At 35.3% G+C, this 21,824-nt stretch overlaps 1 protein-coding gene across 3 annotated transcripts in view; it reads right to left on the bottom strand.

The window, feature by feature from the left end:
• Positions 1–743: 743 nt before the first annotated feature.
• LOC136030078 (protein gustavus-like) overlaps positions 744–21,824 on the bottom strand; it is a 112,584-nt gene continuing 91,503 nt past the window's right edge. For all 3 annotated transcript variants that reach the window (XM_065708728.1, XM_065708726.1, XM_065708727.1), the window contains 4 exons: positions 16,389–16,574; positions 12,218–12,365; positions 5,125–5,283; positions 744–2,786 (listed from right to left, as the gene is read on the bottom strand). In XM_065708728.1, the coding sequence (XP_065564800.1) occupies positions 2,650–2,786; positions 5,125–5,283; positions 12,218–12,365; positions 16,389–16,574 (630 nt within the window). In that variant the 3' untranslated portion in view covers positions 744–2,649. The remainder of the gene's footprint in view (positions 2,787–5,124; positions 5,284–12,217; positions 12,366–16,388; positions 16,575–21,824) is intronic.

The raw sequence follows: 21,824 nt of genomic DNA, 5'->3' as shown, positions 1-21,824 counted from the left end.
ACAGTAACAATAATAAATAGATCCTCCTCGGCCATTTATGGCGCATAGGACATCAATAGATTCTCCGTGAGAATTTATTTAGCCAGAGGGTATCTTTCCCGTCGACCCTGCAGCAACTGGGATAAACCCCAGGTCCCGCATTGTCAAGCAGAGCTAAATCCAATGCTCTACCACAGGTCATCCAACAAAGAGCTGAAAGGAAAATGTGAGCCATTCCCAGTATTTAGGGCAAATATAACAGACAGTTAAAGGAGGTTACATCACGTTCTAAGGGTGACAGGTTACCAAATATTCTACTTATGCCAATCCAATTTCGGTGAACAAAAATCGGAATATCCTAGAACATGCAGCTGTTTGCCTTAGGTAGCTAGACGCTTTGGTGAGTTGTCAGTAGTAGCAGCTGAGTTGAATTTCACTTACATTTTTCAGGGAATAAATGAATTCTTAGTTCCATTTAAATTCGCCAAAAAACCTATAAGGAACAATGATAAACAAGTTCTTGGTGAGACTGAATTATCTAAAAAACAGATATAAAGGCAAGAAAACGACATAATTTATATTAGGATTCCTTCACCAAATCTTGCTGAAAAAAAAAGAAAGAAGAGGCGACTTGTTCAATTTATCAGAGAACGCACACGCCTATGACAAAAGTTTTTTGCCGATTGCTTGAATTAGTTTAGAGGTTTGCCTTCTGCATTCACTTTATGCTTCTATATAAAAAAAAAGGCTTTTTAGGAGCAAAGCAAGGAAAAATGAATTGTATTTCTTTAAACTTTATCAACACATTCAATCACTTCAAAGACTTACGCCACACGAATTCGTAAGAACAACATTGCGTTATTACCTATACAATTAAATAAAATAACATAAGAATTTAAGAAAGCTAGGCCGTCCAAAACCCCCCTAAAATATTCGCATTTCTCGGAATTTCGAGTTATAGGATCACGAATTACACTCTATTGATTGGTGACTGGTCTATTGATTGGATTGACCAAAGAAACCACTAGGCCTCTAGATGCACAAATCACTAGAAGTCAGACATTTGAATTATTTTAATAATCAAATAACTATAATAACTGTTATAATAATTACTTTTTGGTTCAAAAAAAAAAAAAAATAAAAAAATTCAACAGCGTCTGGTTTTTATTTAAAAGCAAGTTTATCGCCTATAGTGATGTATTTCCCCTCAAATTACTTCTAATCATCTTTCCAACATTTTTTTTTGTTCCTTATTCCAACTATTACCGAATTCCGAGTGTTGGCCAGAGCTTTTTAGGTTCCAAAGTCGAACAGTTTCCATTCAACGACAATAATCACTAATAATTACTTAAATGTGCTTTTAATAGTTTTGACGGTTGAAATGAAGTTGCCAATACTAATATGGTGCAGTAGTAGCATTTTCAGAACTTCGTAATTTCCAAATATAAGTAATTAACTCAACGACTGTCTTTTTCTGACACAAAATGGTTTACACAAAACAGATGCAGCAAAAACACAGAGCCGTTCGTATAAAACCAGTCAGTTATTTTCACTAAACATAAAAAAAAAAAAAGTTAAAACGCCAAAAAATGAACAATAACTTGAAATTTGCTACCCAAGTCAGGTGTGACTTATGCGTTAAAAACAAAATACCTTTCATAAATGTTTTTTTTTTTATCATAGTCCTAAGATTTTTTTTTAAACTTTAACTTTTCAACTTTTTTAAATTTTAACTTTTTTCACATCTTGAATTAGTACTTTAAACAACAGCCAGTGTAACTAAAGTACAATTCGTGAATTTCCAAGGAAAAATTTGTTAATATGACATAAAGCACAAAAATGCACAAATGTATGCAGAAACACAGCTAAGTAAAGCCAGACATTAAATGAAAACCTGTTCATCCTTCTTGCTTGATTTCATCTACAGTTAAAGACGCCCCCGCCAAGCTTTTTCTGTGCTAACATTGCACAGGAGGGTGAGCCTTTTTGTTGTTTTTTTTCTAAAGTTGTTTTTATATGCGGCCCACTTTGGTTTTCCTGTTCAGAATAGAACACAAACCGGAATTATTGTTCTAGCCCTCCCCCTAAAAACAACTTTAAAACCTACTGAAAACTTCAATTCAGTACTAAGTGTATTATGATTCTGGACAACCAAGCTAGCTATAAAGAATTGAACAACGGTTTTTATCGACAAAACGAAGTACAAAATCACGTTGAAATAGAGAATAATGACGTTTATATACCAATCTAAAATCGAACTTTGAAAATTCTTAAGTACTACCAAGAACAAGTATAAAAAAGCAAAAGAAAAAGACACTATTTAAAATAAAAAAGAAATTAAGCCTATTCATAACGCTTCTTCGCCAAATACACTCGATATAGTGAACTGGGGCCAGAAAACCCCTGAAAGTTAGGTAAGGACTAGAATTTATCTCTAAATATACACTAAATTCATCACTGACCACATAGATTTTATTCACAGTGGTAGTCAGAGAAAAACCGACTATTCAAGACAGTAGTAGCCACAATTTTACAGCAATAGTAAAGGCTTGATCACTGTAGTTTATTAATACTGCAGGATAATGTGGCAACACTGAACACAAATCACTAATATGGCAACGTCAGAGATCTGCCACTATCAATGCCCTCTGTAAGAGTTTAACATCCTTGTTACCGTCTATCTTGATAAAGAAGGTAGGAAATAAGAGCCTGAGGTAGGTCCAGCTCCTGAATACGATCTAATCGTTGCTTCCCTACATTTTGGCGAATGACACGACGACACAAGTCCATCAGTGGTAATGGTTCAGCTACAAATATAAAACATAAGTAATTAGTATACTGGTTGGTAGCTTCTGAATTTTTTAATTTCCATGTAAAAAAAAGTAAGTTTATAGGCACCCCTCCAAAAAAAACCAGTCATCTAGAACTTTTGCTTATTCTCAAACTCGTCAAAGCACTAAAAATCCCCCCGACTCCCCCAAAGATATTGGATCTGGTCCGGTTATGTCACGTTGGTTATCACGTTTCTCGAACTTGCGCTTATTCTTCCCATCAAGTTTCATCCTGATCTCTCCACTCTAAGCGTTTTCCGAGAATTCCGTTTCCCCATCCACCCCCCAATGTCCTATCCGAATTGAAAATGGAGCATCTGAGACATGAAATCTTTCTATATATCAAGTTTCATTAAGATCAGATCACCCATTCGTGAGATGAACATAGCTCAATTTTCACGATTTCCGCTCCCTCCAGCCCCCCCCCAATATGGTCGAATCGGGGGAACGACTGTTATAAAGTCAATTTGTGCAGGTCCCTGACACGCCAACCAATTTTCATCGTCTTACCACGTCCAGAAGAACAGAACTCGCCAAAGCACCGGAAATCCCCCCTCCCCGAAAGGGATCGGATCCAGTCCGGTTATGTCAATCACGTATCTAGGACTTGTGCTTATTCTTCCCACTAAGTTTCATCCCGATCTCTCCGCTCTAAGGGTTTTCCAAGATTTTCGGGTTTCCCCCTCCAACTCTCCCCAATGTCACCGGATCCAGTTGGGATTTAAAATGAGAGCTCTGAGACTCAAGGTCCTTCAAAATATCTCAAATTTCATTAAGACCCGATCACCCATGCGCAAGTTAAAAATATCTAATTTTTTCTAATTTTTCCGGTTCAACCGTCCTTCTACTCTAGTTTCAGATCTTCTTCATGTAAAAACTGTGGTACTCCGGGATTTGAACCCAAGACCTCTTGCAACCTAAGCGAGAATCATACCACTAGACCAGCAAGCCACACTTAAAAACAACAATCATCTAGCTTATCGGCAAACAAAGTTCTTCTCAACTATCTCGTTCGCTTGCTCTCCCCCTGCCGATGATCGAATCGGAGAAGCGCCTATTTCTAATTTAATCTGGTCTTGTCCCTGATACACCTGCCAACTCTCATTGTCTGGAAGTGCCCGAACCAGCAAAACCGGGACCGGCAGACCGACGGACAGAAATTGCGAACGCTATATGTTACTTGGTAAATACTAAGTGCCATAAAATAAAATCAAATAGATGAGAAAACGAGGATTTTAGTCAGCCAGTGGCAAAATATGAAGACGAAGAACAAGCAAATATTTCAGCAAGGATCTCAGCCAAGTCGTCCTCAGTGCTCAAAAGGAAAAACAACAACAAGAGGAGAATATATTTGAGTATCTATTCTGCTCTTGTTAGGTTCACTTCGAAAGGTTAGATTTTTTTATTTATTTATTTTTACGAGTACTGAGGACGACTTGGCAGAGGTCCTTGTCGAAACATTTGCTTGTTCTTCGTCTTCACATTTTGCCACTGGCTGAAAAAATCCTCATTTTCTAATCTATTCGATTTTATTTTTCATTTATTATATCCTTTCCTTTCTTGGTTTCATACGTCATGTATAGCCAGTGTGGTCCTAGAACGTATTAAGTACAAGGTATGGTACGACCTTCCGTTCTGAGGCGGATATAAAAATTATAATAATCATTATTAACAATTACATGCAAACAATTTTAGTCTGACCTGGCTCACAAAGAAAATATTACCAAAATGTCAAAATGGTTTCATGGACTATACTGGGCGAAGGACAACTGATTTTTTTCTTTGTTAAAGTCATGTCTCAGTTGTCCCAACGATTTTTTCTCTCAATTTTTGCACGGAAAAGGATGGGTACTTTTTTGCCTGTGTGGATAAGCTATTTAATTGCCGATTGGATTGCAAAATTAAAATTTGGATTTCATTGATAATCTAATCACAAAAATTTTATATTTATTGATAATCAGGGTAATTCAGATTATCAAATCGACGAGCATGATTCAACTCGTAAGAACTCCATTCGTGGAAGAGGAGAAAATAAAATATTAAATATCAGATGAAAAAAAAGAGAAGCAAAATTAAACAAGAAAATAAGATCGAAACTTTTTCGACATTAGAACAGCCTTCTATCGTACACAAGTTAGCTTCATATACCAACTTTTACCGGCCTATTAGCATAAAAGTCTTGTTTAAGCGCCTTCACAACAATACTATGGACCTGTACCAAGATTCATTGCATTTTAATCTCGGAAATATCAATTTACGAGAAACTGGATAACTGGGAAAAAAAAATATAAGAAGAACAATTGAACAAACTTACGATCGAGGCCTCCGATATATCGCATTGTGATTTCACAGTGTCCCCAAACAGCGGAGACGACTGGATACAACTTCTTCCCTTTGAGACCACGGAAAGCCACCCCTAAATATTGACCATCCACAACAAAAGACATGGTACCTTCATCCATATCAAGTACAACTGAAAATAAAAGCTTCACATTGTATATAGCGCCAAAAATATTCTTTAGTCCGATTTAAAAACGTAACATAAATATATAAGCAATGTAGAGAAAAGCAACATACTAACACGGAGAAAAATACAGCGCAACCGACAGGATTTCCAGGTCCATATACACCTAGGGATCCTAGCCTCCCTACACAAGTGTTTTCAAACAGTTCGTGGTAACGAACTGTAGTAAGGAGCGACCCGGCTCAATAGTAACAGAAACCCTAAAAAATGGAAACTTGATACCAATAGTTAAATCAAAAGAATCGCATTTTAATGCTGATTTTAAATATATAAGCTTCATCAAATTTAGTTTTACCCATCAAAAGTTAAGAGCCTGAGAAAATTTGCCTCATTTTAGAAAATAGGGAGAAACACCCTTTAAAAGTAATAGAATCTTAACGAAAATCACACCATCAGATTCAACGTGTCAGAGAACACAACACTAGAAGTTTCAATGTCCTATCTACAAAATGTGGAATTTTGTAAAAAAAATTTTTGGCCACAAGACAGATCACGGAAGCGTGTTTATTTGTTTTTTCCCCCAAGAGTGATCGTATCGACCCAGTGGTCCTAAAATGTCGAGAGAGGGACGTATCAGAGAACACAACACTAGAAGTTTCAATCTCCTATCTACAAAAACGTGGAATTTTGTAATTTTTTTTTGCCACAAGACATCACGAAAGCGTGTTTATTTGTTTTTTTCCCCCAAGAGTGACCGTATCGACCCAGTGGTCCTATAATGTCGAGAGAGGGCTCATTCTGATGGAAATTAAAAGTTCTAGTGCCCCTTTTAAGCGACCAAAAGAATTGGAGGGCACCTAGGCCCCCTCCCACAATAATTTTTTCCCAAAGTCACCGAATCAAAATTCTGAGATAGCCATTTTATTAAGCATAGTCAAAAAACCTAATAACTATGTCTTTGGGGACGACTTAATCCCCCACAGTTCCTATGGGAGGGGCTGCAAGTTACAAACTTTGACCTGTGTTTACATATAGTAATGGTTATTGAGAACTGCATAGACGTTTTCAGGGAGGATTTTTTCGTTGATGGGGAGGGGGGTTGAAGGGAGGAGGTTCTGTGGGGGAAAATTTCAATGGAGGAATTTGTCATGGGGGCGAAGAGAATTCCCATGCAGAGGGCGCAGGATTTTCTAGCATTTTTAAAATAATGAAAAATAAACACAAATTATTATGCACATGTGGGATTCATCTCCTCCAAATACCTTGCTCTTTACACTAAAGTATTTTTAGTAACTTCAAATATTCATTCTACGGCCTTTGTGATTCAAGGGTCATTCTTAAGGAATTGGGACAAAATCTAAGCTTTAGGGTAAAGAGCGAGGTATTGACGAGGGGGTGAACCATCTCATATACGTAGTAAAAACATACGAATATAGAAGTTCGTTACGCAAGTTAATTCGTGAGTTACTTTACAAGTAAAAACGTTAGTAAAAAATTAAAGTCGTAGTTGCCTTTTTAAGTAACGAAAAAAATTGGAGGATAACTAGGCCTCCACCCCGCTCTTTTGTTCTCAAAATCTTCCGACTAAAACTATGAGGAATCCATTTAACCAAAATCAAAACAGGCATTAATTCAAAAACTTTCCGAAATTAAATAAAAAAAAAAACAAGTTTTTTTTAACTGAAAGTAAGGAGCGACATTAAAACTTAAAACAAACAGAAATTATTACGCATGTGAGGGTTTCACCTCCTCCTAATACCTTGCTCTTTACGCTAAATTGTTTTTAGTAATTTCAACTATTTATTTTACGGCCTTTGTGCTTCAGGGGCCATTCCTAAGGAATTGGGACAAAATTTAAGCTTTAGTGAAAAATACGAGGTTGACGAGGGGGCGAACCCCATATACGTAGTAAAAACATACGAATATAGAAGTTCGTTACGTAAGTTAATTTGTAAGTTACGTATATTTTTACCAATAAAAACGTTCGTTAATATTAAAAGTTCTAGTTGCCTTTTTAAGTAACCAAAAAATTGGAGGGTAATAAGGCCTCATCCCACGCTCCCTTTTTCGTAAAATTGTTCGATCAAAACTATGAGAAAGCCGTTTAGCCAAAAAAATAAATCGATTTACAAATTTTGTTTGAATTATTGATGTGCGGAGAACCAAAATCAAAACATACATTAGTTCAAAAACTTAAATACTGAATCAGAAATTAAATACTGTTTTAAAAAGTAGAGTTGAGAAAGAGTCAAACTTTAGTGTAAAGAGCGGGGCGTTGAGGAGGGAACAGCCCCTTTCACATACGCAGTAATTTCTGTCACTCCCTTTATATATACCTGTACAGATATAGGGACCTTTGGGAAGATGAAAAGAGGGAGGCTTTTGCATAGATTGGGATGAAGGAAAAGCGTGCAGATGTTTGTTGACCTAAGATGGCTAGGTGCATTTTGGCGCCTTGGAAACTTCTAAAAAGTCTAATTCCCTCGCTGATATGTGCTAAGAAACTGAAAGGAAAATACTTTCCCACTAAAAGTATCAGGGTAATACTAACTTCTAGAAAATCCTGGTGAAAAGAACAAATACGTATAAAATTGAGGATTTTTTTTTGTCCTAAAAAGGTGCTCTTTGAATGTATCATTCCTGGTTGGTATCTAATAAGAAAATGACAGAAAAATATGTTCCAAATATGTTCCCTACGAAGTATATTACCTTATAGCATCTTTAAAATACCTTCATAAAAACACCACGCCAAACAAATAACGGGAATATCCTTAATACTGCTGAACTCAAATTTGGTCCCATCTGATAGCAAACGCCGAAAGTAGAGGTCAAACCATCTTTTTTCAGTTAATGAGTCAAAGTATAATTAAAATAAATCACGTCTTACGAAATTCAGCAATTAAAGAACACGTTTTCACAATGCTAGCAAACAAAGCTTTTTTTTGTATCAGACCCAAAAAAAAACCAGAAGAGTCAAGGCTTTCAACCCAACCGCAATGTCAAGTGCAAAGTAATGCATGAAACCAGTCCGTTAATTCAAGTCAGGCGTGTAACTCATCTCTTCATGATAATGACCAAGCAATAGCTTTGGCTATACCATTTTACTACCATATCTATTTTTATCACTAGATATCTGTAACTGACTTGCTTGAGGCATTGCTTATGAGGAATATGACTGACAAAACGAGCAAATACATTTCTTTCCTGAATTTGGGAAAAATAAAGAATAGGTTGTTTTGGTTCCAGGTTAAACGACATTTAGTTGTTCAGACAATACAAAAACATTAGTTTGAAAATGAATGAACTCATAAAGCTACTTTTTTAGTTTGCAGCGAACATATAAAGTGATATTTCCGTTTAACCTACAATGCTATATTTTATTTTTACAATGCTGTATTATTTATATATATATATATATATATATATATATATATATATATATATATATATATATATATATATATATATATATATATATATAGAAGGCTGTATCCAGGGGGATACAGCCTTCGCAACCCGAACCCCCCCCCCCCCCCCCCAAAAAAAAAAAACGCTTCTACTTCTTATTACAATAAAAGAAATCTTGCCTCCTAATACTGCTATATCGCCTCATCCATGCAATACCGGGGTAGATTCGAAAATTAAGGTTTTATGGAGAAGAAGAAGAAAAAAAAAAACCAAAAAAAACAAAACAACACACAAACAAGCAAAACAGCTTTGACATTATTTTTCGCGAGGTCATACTACTTATGGTTATCGTCACAATTCTCTGCTAATCTAACTTGTGTGTCGAAAAGCCAGGCAGGGTGTGACTAGTTTTGATAATGATAGACCGGGTTGCCAAGCTACAATATTGCGAACAATATAAGAAAAATTTTGAGGTTAGGCTTTGGGCCCTTATCTTGAAACGCTGCTGTTTCAGTTTAGGTTTGAACAAAGCAGTAGTATGGATTTTCGGTTATTTCTTGTCAGTAGAATACTACTGGCCTTTTTCTCCGCTGGTTTTTAGCACTTTATTGACTAGTTAAAAGTTAGAAAGGGTTAACCACCTTCTTATGGTTAATTCAGACCAACTCAAAAAAAAGTCCAAAGGTTTTTTAAACCTTAATGATTTTAAAATCATTACCTTTTTTTCGTTTCAAGAAGTCCTAACTTCTTCAAGAAGAAAAGTCAACAGAACTTTTAAACATTTGGAGTTTGCCTGAAGTTCCTAAATTAATGATTTCGGCGGTTTTAATTTTATTAGATATAAAAAAAAATCTGGTGAATATTTAGATCTAATAAAATCTCAAAGCCGAAAATTATTTTTTTATAATTGAAAAATAATTATAAAACCTGTTTCGGGTTTGCATTCTAGATTGCTACACTTGACACTGTTGTTGCGGGGTATCAAAAAATAGAGCAAAAAATATTCTCTTCAACAATCAGAAACTTGTTTCAATAATATCTACTTGTTGGCTGCAGTCCCTTCAAATACTTTACAAATTTGTGTTCCGAAGTCAAAAATTCCCCTCAAAAAACTAGATGCAGCTGTAATCAGAGCGGGTGAGAATGCATAAATTAGACCAAGGAACTAACCATTCGCATTGTTCTTGAGCGATTCAGTGAAGTATTAGTTAGTTGTGACCGGTTTAAACAGAGTCCGGATAATAAGTATCGTGTAGACACCAAACTGCCGGTTAATAAATACATATATAAAAATTCTACTGTATAAATAATTACAAGAAGAATTGCTAAGGATAACCTGTTCCTAATCTTAATTTTGAGTGAGAAACCCCTTAAGTTCAACCTTCTCATATTTATCTAGTTGAAGTGACGAAGAAAACTGACAACTTTGTTTTTAACCAAGTTGCCGCCCCTGAAAAAGATTTGACTAGGGAGTAAAATACTTGGACTTCGGCTAGGCCTTAATACTAATAATTGACTCTGCCTATGGGTCGCAATCACCAGAAGCGTCGAAAGTGGTCTCCTATGAACTGCGCTTCCCTAGGAAAGGTCTTTTATTAATTAGTTAATGAAGTCCAATCAAATGTATACAAAAGTATAAAAATGAAATTTAGAAGAAATATATACGCATTAAATAAACAAATAATAAGATAATTAGGCTTTCCCGACAAAACAGACAATTAGGTTCGAAGTTACTGCGAGAGGGGTTGTGAAGTGACTGACGTTCTTACCAAGCTTACTTTTTAGGGGAGGGGTGTCATGACCGTGAAAACCATGGCATAAACAATTATTCTATGGTTTATCATTATGTTCTATTATAGCAGCCATTTTGATTCCAAGCGTTTATCATTGCAGTGTGAAGATGGCACTGTTTAACAAGTAAGGAGAACAGTTTGAACCCCAAACTTTTCGTCCGACATGTAAAAAATACAAAAATAGATACAAAAATTGGCTGTTGAGTTTTTAAAGATTTTTATTTTTTTGCCTCCCCCCCCCCCCGAACAAAAACATGAATATGGCATTGTCCAAAACCCATGATCTTGGTTTTTCTTTACAGAAACCCATATATGCTTCTTCTAATAGCGGCAACTGATCTCATCGGGCAGTGAAGTACGCTAAATGAATAAAATATTTAGGATGCGTTTCAAGCGAACTTTAATGATGATTATCATTCAAAGCCAGTGTTAAATAATTTTTGTAAAATTGCCAATGATCTAATTAAGTTTAATTGGAGTGACATTGATTTAAAAAATATTGATCGTAAATAGAATAGGCCTAGATAAATAAATGAATAGACAAAACTGGAATTCTGAAAAGAATCGGACTTATTTTCATCTTGTTGTTAAAATATTAATTTCCGTATACTTGACGTAATACCTTAAATTAGGTATTTTTTTCAAGACCACATAGCCTTTCTATGACGGACAAATAAAAGTTAAAATGGAGATAAGTCCATTTATTAGACAGTGAAAACAGATACTAAAGTCTACATGGTTCGATCATATTTGTTTGTACTTAATTTACGCAGCAAGTAGGTCTTTATCTTTTCCCTAATTGCCTTGCTTTGGTAGCTCATCCCTTATACAATTTAATTTTTTCTACTGACGAACATAGGAATTGCAAATTTTGAATTATTTGCCTAATTATTATTTGATGTTCTCTACCTTTTTTTCTGTTCTTTTAGAGCTTTTTACTTTTTTCTTGAATGGCAAGAAGCAAAAGTCAAAGCATATTAACACATTTTGACTGCAATGTCACTATAATTTACCCCTCCCCCCATAATGTGCAAATATATAGCCAAAATTCCACCCGTGCACCCGAAAACTGAATTAACTGTGACGAACCAAGAAACAGAAAAACACATATATAACATGGACTATATATTTGCACATTACGGGGATTGGGGGTAAATTATAGAGGAATCACCGTCAAAATATGCGAGCTACAACTATCCTGCATATTATGAAGTAACAATTGTTTTCTTAACATGTTTCCATCTCAACAGCCCCAATTCTAGGCTTACACCACAGTCAATTTGAATTAACGAGAGAATGAGGTTAAAAGAGTTAAAAATAATTCTTTTTTCTGAAATTCGTAATAGTATAGGTCAAACGAGCCTGACAAAGCACATTAATTGGAAAAAAAGCTACGCTCAGCTTGCTCCTTCTTGAACTTAGCTAACTGAAGAAACTTTAATTAATAAAAGGAAACGATTCAGCGTTAAAATCTGACTTAGAGAATGTATATAAATCAAAATCAGATAGAAGAAATAGGGAAGAGATAGAGGAAAGAAAAATTGAGAATTAGACAGGGCCGCATCCAGAATTTTTGTTCAGAGGGGGGGATTTCAGGTTTTTTATATTTTATTTTTTGAACGCATATAAAATTTATTTACGTGCATTTTTGTTACGTTTTAACAGTTGGAAATACGTTTCGAGGGGGAGGGGGTCTAAACCATCCCCCCTGGATACGGCCTTGGCGGTAAATATCGTCTTACCTAGGAATTTGTCTGGCACGACAAATGTTTCGTCATTTTTCAACGATGCTGGATATGTAACACCGCCATTATTGTTTCTATTATCATGAAATAGTTTATTTCGTCCGAGATCCCAGCCCCATGAATGTTCGTTGCTACCAATCAAGCTCTGAAAAATATAATCAAATATTATTACAGTACCGATTTCAAATAACGATCATATACGTAAAGGCTAACAATTAAATAAATCCGAATAGCCAAAAAATTGTGCATAAGATCTAAATCTAAAATTGTTTCAGTTACTGAAAAGAAGAAGAAAAACTAGGGTCCATCCTTCAATATTTGTCTTGCAACTTTTCAATTTGGAAGATCTTCAGCAAAAGAATAGGGTTGAAATTCCACCCACTTTTAGAAGATGAAAACTAAGGAAGGCCACTTTTATTAGCCACAAGATTCCCTTGCTTTCTCCCATTTACCTAAGTCAGGGATAACTACGCCTAGAACCAGAAAAATTCCAAAACCGAAAGCATAAAATACATTCATATGCATTGAACTAGAAAGACGACTACCTTTTTACACTCTTGGGAGCATTCCACAATACCAGCAAGAGGCAAGTACCCACGAATTAGTTTTGGGAGGAGAATGGATGACATATATTCGAAATAACTCAATAAATAGATTAATTGTATGGAAACTATTATGAATTGTAGGGTAAATTGTACAAATGATGACATTTTGAAGGTGGTACAAGCGCGAAGGTCTATCCAGCTTACTTTCTGGAACAACGAAGTGTAAGGCCCTGTGAAATCAACCCTGTATAACCAAATATACAACTTTTATGTCAGATTGGCTGAATTGCAAAACTGCTTCAGCCTCAGCCATTCATAGAATGAATTGCCATCTGTTGTATTCAATCCCAGAAATGCATCTGCGCAGAACAAGGGAAAAAAAATCAATTGCACATTCTCAATGACTATATCTTATCACGAACTTAAGTTCGTGGGCAAATCACTAAAAATGAAAGTTCCCCCACTTTTAGTTGGAAATACGGACCTGTTAAGAAAAAAACCTTCTAACCAATTTTCCTTTATAGCCCAGGAATTTTCCTAGTTAATTCTCCCACCTCTCTCAGGATAGAACACCCTTGGCAAGAAAGGGATTTCTTGAATGTCAATATATTGATCCGAGCATTTGCCCTGCACTAGTGGTTTAGAAATATTCCCTAACAGGAAAGTTTCCATGGAGGAACGAAAATCGATTCTTCCCAATTCCCTTTCTCCCCTTCTATTTTCTTTGACCTTTTTTCTTTATAAATCAGATGCAATCGCCAGCGAATATAGCACACAAAACTAGAAACGTGAAAGGTTTGAAGTTAAACTAGGGTGACTATCTACCAAAAAGTAATTTATATGTAAAAAACATATTTCCATATTGTTTAATGAAATGGAAAAGAGAAGGTAGCGATCACACAAAAATTAACCAGTCAAAGTATATATATATATATATATATATATATAAACGCCACATTGCTTGCTTTAACACATCAAATAAGGTTAACGATTTTTCTCCATATTGTCTGGGATAGCATTATGCTATAACACTTCAAATAAGGTTAATAATTTTTTCCATATTGTCTGGGAAGCCTCGTTATGCTTTAACACTTACCAACAAGGTTAACGATTTTTTCCATTTTGTTTGGGAAGCCGCGTTATGCTTTAACAACGCAAATAAGGTTAAAGATTTTTTTCCATATTCTTCTTGAAGCCACGTTATACTTTAACACTGCAAATAAGGTTAAATGTTTTTTCCATATTCTTCGGGAAGCCGGGCTATGCTTCAACACTTCAAATAAGGTTAACAATTTTTTCCATATTGCTTGGGAAGCCGCGTTATGCTTCAACACTTCAAATAAGGTTAACAAATTTTTCCATTTTGTTTGGGAAGCCGCGTTATGCTTTAACACTTCATATAAGGTTAACGATTTTGTTCATGTTTTTTGAGAAGCCACGCCATGTTTTAACACTTCAAATTCCGTTGATTTTTAGGGGGGAGGGAATATAACTATTTGTTGGTGGAATGTAGCAAAATTGTCGTTTTATATTACTCAAGGAACATATTACGCTGCGGTTTTCTTTTTAAACTGGTCTTTCGACAGGCTCTAGTACTAGTAATTAATAATTACACAAGTCATAAAATGTCAAAATTTATATTTAGCATGCGTGTAGATAAGAAAGAGCAACGTGAAAGACCAATAGTCTTAATTAATAACAATTTGGAGGGTGGGGCAAAATTTTGGGGAGGGAACTTGTCGCTTTCCGATTTTTTTTTCATGAAAATATACGACATTTTCAACGAAAATTGCCCCCTCTCTCAATAATTTTTTATAGTCTAAAGGGAGGAAGCCAAAAAATATCGAGGGCACGCCCCCCCCCCCCCCCGAATTAAAATCAACAAATCTGTGAAAGAGACGATAATTTAATTCGTCTTGATTGAGTTAAATGATAGAACTTCAAAAACTTTTATTTTGGAAATACGGTTTTCTTTTTAAACAGGTCTTTCAATAGGCTCTACTACTAGTAATTAATAATTACACAAGTAATAAAATGTCACAATTTATATTTACCTGAAGATATTTGCTAAGAAAGATATTCTGAAAGATCAATGGCCTCAACTACATACAATTTGGAGGGTGTGGCAGAATATTGGGGGGGGGGGGGGAGGTTGTCGCTTTCCGACTTTTTTCCAAGAAGATATTTTTCAAGATTTTTTTCTGAAGATAATTGCTATGGAAAGATATTCAGAAATAGCAATGACCTCAATCACTGAGAACTTGGAGGGGGGGGATGTGGGGGGAACTTGTCGCTTTCCGATTTTTTTCATGAAAATATAAGAAAAAATTTATCGAAAATTACCCCCTCCCCCATAATTTCTTAAAATCTAAAGGGAGAAAGCAAAAAAATCTCGGGGGTATCCCCCCAATTAAATCGACGTAACTATGAAAGAAACGATTTTTTAGTTCGTCTCGACTGATTTTTTTTGAAACTTTTAGTATCTTTCTTTTCTAAACATAACAATGATGTTGGGCTTAAAAAATCATAAAAACTTTGGACTTGCACTCATGATGACATTCTCAAAGCTTTTGACTGATAAACTTAGGATCAAGTAAATTGCAGGTAAGTGATCACTTCATGGTGATGATGTAAAAGTAAGTAATATGCCGCAGAAAACAGCAGATTTATACTGATTACAAACTATGGATTTACATAAGAAATATATATAAGAGCCAGAATTCGGCCATGAGAGTTGTTCGAGATGCAAGAATCATGCATCCAGGGCATGACTGCAAAAATCTTCTGGACAAAGTAATATGCAATAGCTTCTGTGTGTTCCAAAAACAATGGTTGTATATTTCATTCGTTCCAAGGATACGCCTTGATAAAGTAAGCAAATCATGCTTTGCTTTATAGACACCCAAAACATGTTTATCAACTTCTCATACCTTAGTTGTTTTTCAGACCGGCCGTTGCATAATAAGTCATGTTCAGTTTTTTAAGTCTAAATAATAAGCTCTTCCATTAGTCGTAACCAAGGTTGCCACTACAAGGGGTAAATTACTAGAACACGAGTTTTTATTCCAAAAGGAAAAATTTAGGTAAATATTGGCTTGGAAGTCAAATGCATTTTATGTATATTAGAACCAATTTTATTACAAAACGAAACATTTTTTTGCAATTTATCAACATTTTTGAGAGAGAGAATCTAATATTTTGGGAAAAAAAGAAAAAAAATGCTAAATATCCTGAGAAACAAATAAAATAAAAGCAAACGGATAATTAAATCTACGGAACTTGCGTTAGACTTATAAATCCTTAATCAATAAATTTAAGTTTACAAAGAAATGTCACAAATCAATTTTTGAAAAACCCTAGCAAAGATATATTAAGTAATTGAGAACCAGATCTGCTAAGGATAAAAATAAAATCACCCCGTTATTGACAGACTTTTCATCAATGAAATAAAACGCAAGCAATCTATGTTTTTGCGCGAAACGGTTATTTCTAACAGTATTTATTTAAGTTTTTTGCATAGATTGCGAAAGGCATAATATGGGATCAGATGACGATTTTTGTTCTAAATGGTTCTTTATTTTAAATCTTCTTGTTCTACACAACTCCTGACTGAAAAAACGTACTTGATATCCAACTGAATGAAGGGGTGCTTCTGAGGTGGCAACACCGACCACAGCATGAGTTCCTCGTTGTCGTGTTGACCAATGAATTTCCCAGACATGAAGGCCTCTTGTGTAGCCATAGCGACCACGAATGCAGTCCGTACTTTGAGCAACTGGATGTCGGTGGAAAGTTAATTTGTCGTCTTCCTGAAAAGTAAATTCCCATATTAATTACATGGGAAATGTATCTATAGCAACTATATAACAAGTTAAATAGACCGGTGGTTCCATTTTGGAATTTTGGATTATTTTTCGTTATAATATCTAAAAAAAAAAATCAAATGATATGGTTGTAGACATATTAGTAAATACGGGTCAGTCCTTATGAGGAATCACAGAATTATCCAGCAGAGGGGGATCTAAAATACAAAACAGTGGACCGCAAGCAAAATTTTTGAGGTTTCCCTTGGGGAGGGGATGCATCTTCTTCCTGTATTTAGCTACAGTAAAAATAGAATAATCCACGTTAGAAAGGGGGAGATGATATATTATTGTGTAGGTAATATCAAGTGAAATAGTTGTAACAGTTGTAGATAGATCTAAACATTATCAGGTATTAAGAGGATTTTTGAGGAGAGAGGATCTAAAATATGAAAAAAAATTATTTCAAGTCCGTTATTTTTGATTTTTTCTTTGAGAGGGGGCGATCTCCTCCCTTCATTTATTTAAATAAGAAAAAACAACCCACTCTCGGAAGTCTCTCTGCAGAATTATGAGAAAAAAGTCAAATACACAAAAAATTGCATTTTTTTTTACCTCAATCATAAGCACTAGTTGTATCATATGAATTGTCCAGTTATGAATTGCACTGTAAATACAACTACCATTACTAAATCGTCAAATCTTTTACCGAAATACTGGAAAAAACCCTCCTTCATTTCACCCTTGGAAGCTTCTCCTTAGTACCACCTCCCAGGAAATCCCAGGAAGTAATTTATTATCCCACCTTCACCTGAACTACACAGCCTTTCTCTCATACTCTTATGGACAACATAGAAGAATTGTTATAGGGTTATCGTCTTGGTCCATCCAAGAGATACCCAAGTAACTCAACCTGCTCTTTCATGACACAAGTACTGAGGCTGCTGATAATACGCTAATAACGATAACAATATATTGCGAATGGAATTCAATTATTTACTCAATATTCTCACTTGAATTTTATAGACTGGTGTGCATTATACTATTACCAATAAGTCATGTCTTTATTTCTGCCATCTATTTTTTTTTTACCTGTAGTATACCCAAACCGAAAAGAAGAACCTAATAACAGGTAGACTTAATTTATTTCAAAAAAGTGATGCACACTGAAATCAGCCCGCAAGTTCAGAACAAAGAAAATAAAACCCAGAAAAAATCAGCATATGAAAGTCAACTCAGGAAAATTCATGGAGACAACTTTCCAGGAGAGATTGTTGGGCCCTTATAGGGGAATTTTTTTTGATGCTTGGTTGAGAATAAAGACACTCCGAACGATGTCAAAGACGCTGAACATAATGACGACGGAAACAGTGGTGACCATGATGATTACAAAATCAAAATGATCACCAGAATGAGGAAATCATGGACGACGGCCATCCCAACGATGACAGACGGCGGTTATATTTACGGACAACGACGGGCATCATGCCTGTTTTCGATGTCATCATCATCGCAGTAACTAGCGTCGTAGTTCATGTCTTAAACATTACTGAGGCCACCATCAGCATTATTTGCCATCATTTACCGTTGCACTTACACTTTTAATGCATACCCCCTTACGCTATCTCCATCCTTCTGATCTTTCTTTCATTGACCTATCATGATGAGTTGTCACCATAGTAACGTGTTTACGCCATGCAATCCCCATGACCAATTGTAGCCATAATTACCCACAAAAGAAAAATATTGTTACTGCAAAGCTATATAAGAATCAAACTAGCGTATTTAACTTTATTTCCGGGTTTTACTTGAGGTTATTTCGATAAAAAGAAGACATTGGAAAAATCCAGCTTGAGAAAAACCATAGAAAAGATCTGCATAGTTGCCCAATTTAATTTAATATAGAAAAAAAATTCAAAAATGATCCTTGAAATTCAAAAGGTCCAAAAATGGAATAAGGAGCATAACAAATATTAAAATTTTATAAGGATGTTCAGATAGCTTATGGATAGGAGTTCTACCTTAAACTGAATTTACCAGCTAAATATCCCACTTAGTGGATGCAGCTCAGGCTAATTGCTACCCAATTAGCGCACGATTTGAAAGGTTCTCAAAAGAAACAAGTCGCAAAGAAGACAAGTATACTTGCCCGCTTTGCAAAGATGAGGAGGATGATTTGGTGCATTGCTTGAGCCGGTGACAGGGGCTCTCTACCATAAGGAAAGATACATCCGGAAAAATTGAGTTGATACTTCCACATGTCCATAGTATATAGCCACATTCTATCTGTAGAATAGCGAGGTACCCGGAAACTATGTTCATTAATAGAAAAATCCTAGTTTATTAAGTAAATGTAGAATTTTCTTGGTGTTTTTGTTTTGATAGGAATTTGGAAGAGTAGAGACCGTTGATGTACGTTTATCTTATTTGCGCTTTTTTGTGTACATGACCGTATTTTTGGTTGAAAATACACTTAATTTTTACTTATAAACAGTCTAACCCACCACTGCGCAAGTGTTTGCTCTATCAAGGCTGTCTTCCTTAGGTGGGGGATTCAAAAAAGGAACACAAAAGAATACTGAAATATGTGCCAAAGCCCTTATTTTTTAATAATTCGCTTTGTCAGTAAGGTAAATCTTTATTTATACAACTAGTTACAGCAACTTCAACTTTTATTTCTTAACAATCACAAACAATAAAATAAATAAACGATACTCTCGCATAACTTTTTGCAGAGTAAAAGGCCAAAAATTGGATGGGAGAAGCAATCTCAGCAAAATATATGAGGATTTCCCTAGCAAATTTCATAGTATATTCCTACCAAACACACCAATGTCATGCAGTTTCAGGGGGTGGGAATAGAGTCAACCCCAGAATACTGACAAGCGAAGAGAGAAACAGAAAAACCTTAAAAAATAATACAAATTTGCAACCAGAAAATAATCCGTCAAAGAAATCCTTGTCACTAATTAAAAAAACAAAAAAAAAGTTTTTTTTAACTGAAAGTAAGGAGCGACATTAAAACTTAATTAAAACAAACAGAAATTACTCCGTATATGAAAGGGGCTTTTCCTCCTCAACGCCCCGCTCTTTACTCTAAAGTTTGACTCTTTCTCTGAACTCTACTATTTAAAACAGTAAAAACCTTCAGCGTAAAAAAAACTTCTGGCAAAAAATGCGAAATTCCACATTTTTGTAGATAGGAGCCTTGAAACTTTTACACAGGGTTCTCTGATACGCTAAATCTAATGGTGTGATTTTCATTAAAATTGTATTACTTTTAGGGGGTGTTTCCCCCTATTTTCTAAAATAAGGCAATTTTTTCAGGCTCGTAACTTTTGATGGGTAAGATCGTCCCACTTAGCCCCCCCCCCCCCTCTCAACGTAAAAAAGTCCCCCTGAAAACGTCTGTACACTACCTAATAACCATTACTATATTTAAAGAATAGTCAAAGTGTGTGACTTGAAGCCCCTCCCCCAGGCTCGTGACTTTTGATAGGTAAGACTAAACTTGATGAAACTTATATATTTAAAATCAGCATTAAAATGCAATTCTTTTGATGTAACTATTGATATAAAAATCTGAAAAGTTTCAGACTGTGAATTCTTTAAAAGAACCTGCAGCTTTCACAAGCCTTTTTTTTAGTACATTTATGTTTACTCAAATGTGTACTGATTATGTATTAGTCAATTATGTATACTCAAAATAGAGTCCCAGCCTCCTCTAGAAGAATGACAACTTAGTGCCTATGATCTGTAGCCTTAGCTCTGTGCCATAATAGGCACTAAGGATATCAGTTTCAGAAAATTTCCTGGCTTTGTCCAATATACATAAAATAGAAGAACGGATGGAAACATTAGTTACCTCATGACAGCTCCCCCGTCAAGGATTGTTATTTTAAGACGTGTGCATGTGTAGAAATTGGAGACCAGAAGACCTGCTATTTTTCATATCTTACAGAAAACCTTCAGATCAAGCTGATAAAACACTAAGAACGTTTTTCTTTACTGGAATAGAAATAAGCAGAAAAAGGCACTTAAAGCCAGAGCTTATCAAAACAAATATCACGACATCTCCCCTGCGAAAAGTCTATTTTCTACAAAGTTCCGGCATGCAAATGGATTGTATAACTGTTCCTTATGGATATTTCCAGACAACCAAAGATTGCGAGAAACACGCGTGCGAACAAAATTCCCAGACGCTTCCGCTAGTTATGCTCAAGGTGTGTATGTGTGTTTATTTTGTTGCAGGAAACGGCACATATGTTAATAAATGTGCTCTATTCGAATTTGGAAACTATTTTCTAACTTCTTTTCTAGCTTTATTTGGAGAACAATCACAAAAAGAGGAGTCACATGACCCATGGGTAGGTTATAGGAGATACATGAAAAAAACCTCAGGGTTAAATAAAAATCAAACTTTCCGTGTTTTAAAATCAATAAACGTAAAATTGTCTCCGTCATGAGGTTGAACATTTCTATCTGTAATTGGGATATTAAAAACATCCATATAAACGAAAATAATGGACATGGGGACTTCACTATCTTCATAGAATGTACATGGAATAACCGTCATGGCAACAACTTGTCTCCCTCAGTGGTGCAGCGTAGGAATCATTGGTGCATGGGGGGGGGGTTGAACCTCCTCCCGGATTTCGAAAAATACTCTATGTTCATTAAAAAAATCATGTACCCCCAATATTTTGTGAATTTACACCACTCCCAAAGACCTATCAATATTCAGACTAACCAGGCAAGCGGTTCTTAAATAAAACTTCACCTCCTTTACTGCAGATTTATTACCAGGTTAGGCTACTCAACACCCACTCATGTATTCAAAAATTATATCTATGTCTTACCAATTTAGACCTATCACAAACTTTTCACATAAGTAGGAATTTTTTCTACTAGTAACTATGAAACACTGATGTCAAAGTCGGTTCAACATGTAGTAGAAGGAGCATGTCACCAGCAACACGAATTACGACTGAAAAAAGGCAGACTAACCTCGAGAATGAATTTTGAGAGGAACTAGATGAAACTCCAATTATACTTGACAAAACGAAAACATAAAATATGCTTATTTTATGAAAGTATAGTATGTTCTGTGGTGTAAACTAATTAGTATATCCTACAACTATAAATATAAATGTGTATTACAAAACCAGTGCATTTGGTCACAATCTTTTAGTAAGCTGCAATTTAGATTTATTCAAAATTTATCAATGGGAATGCTAAAAAAAATTTCACTACATG

Source organism: Artemia franciscana, chromosome 8 (genome assembly GCF_032884065.1).
Source record: "Artemia franciscana chromosome 8, ASM3288406v1, whole genome shotgun sequence".
Classification (NCBI taxonomy): Eukaryota; Metazoa; Arthropoda; class Branchiopoda; order Anostraca; family Artemiidae; genus Artemia; species Artemia franciscana.
The sequence above is the reverse complement of the archived record's forward strand: the minus strand, read 5'-3'. Positions and strand labels throughout refer to the sequence as shown.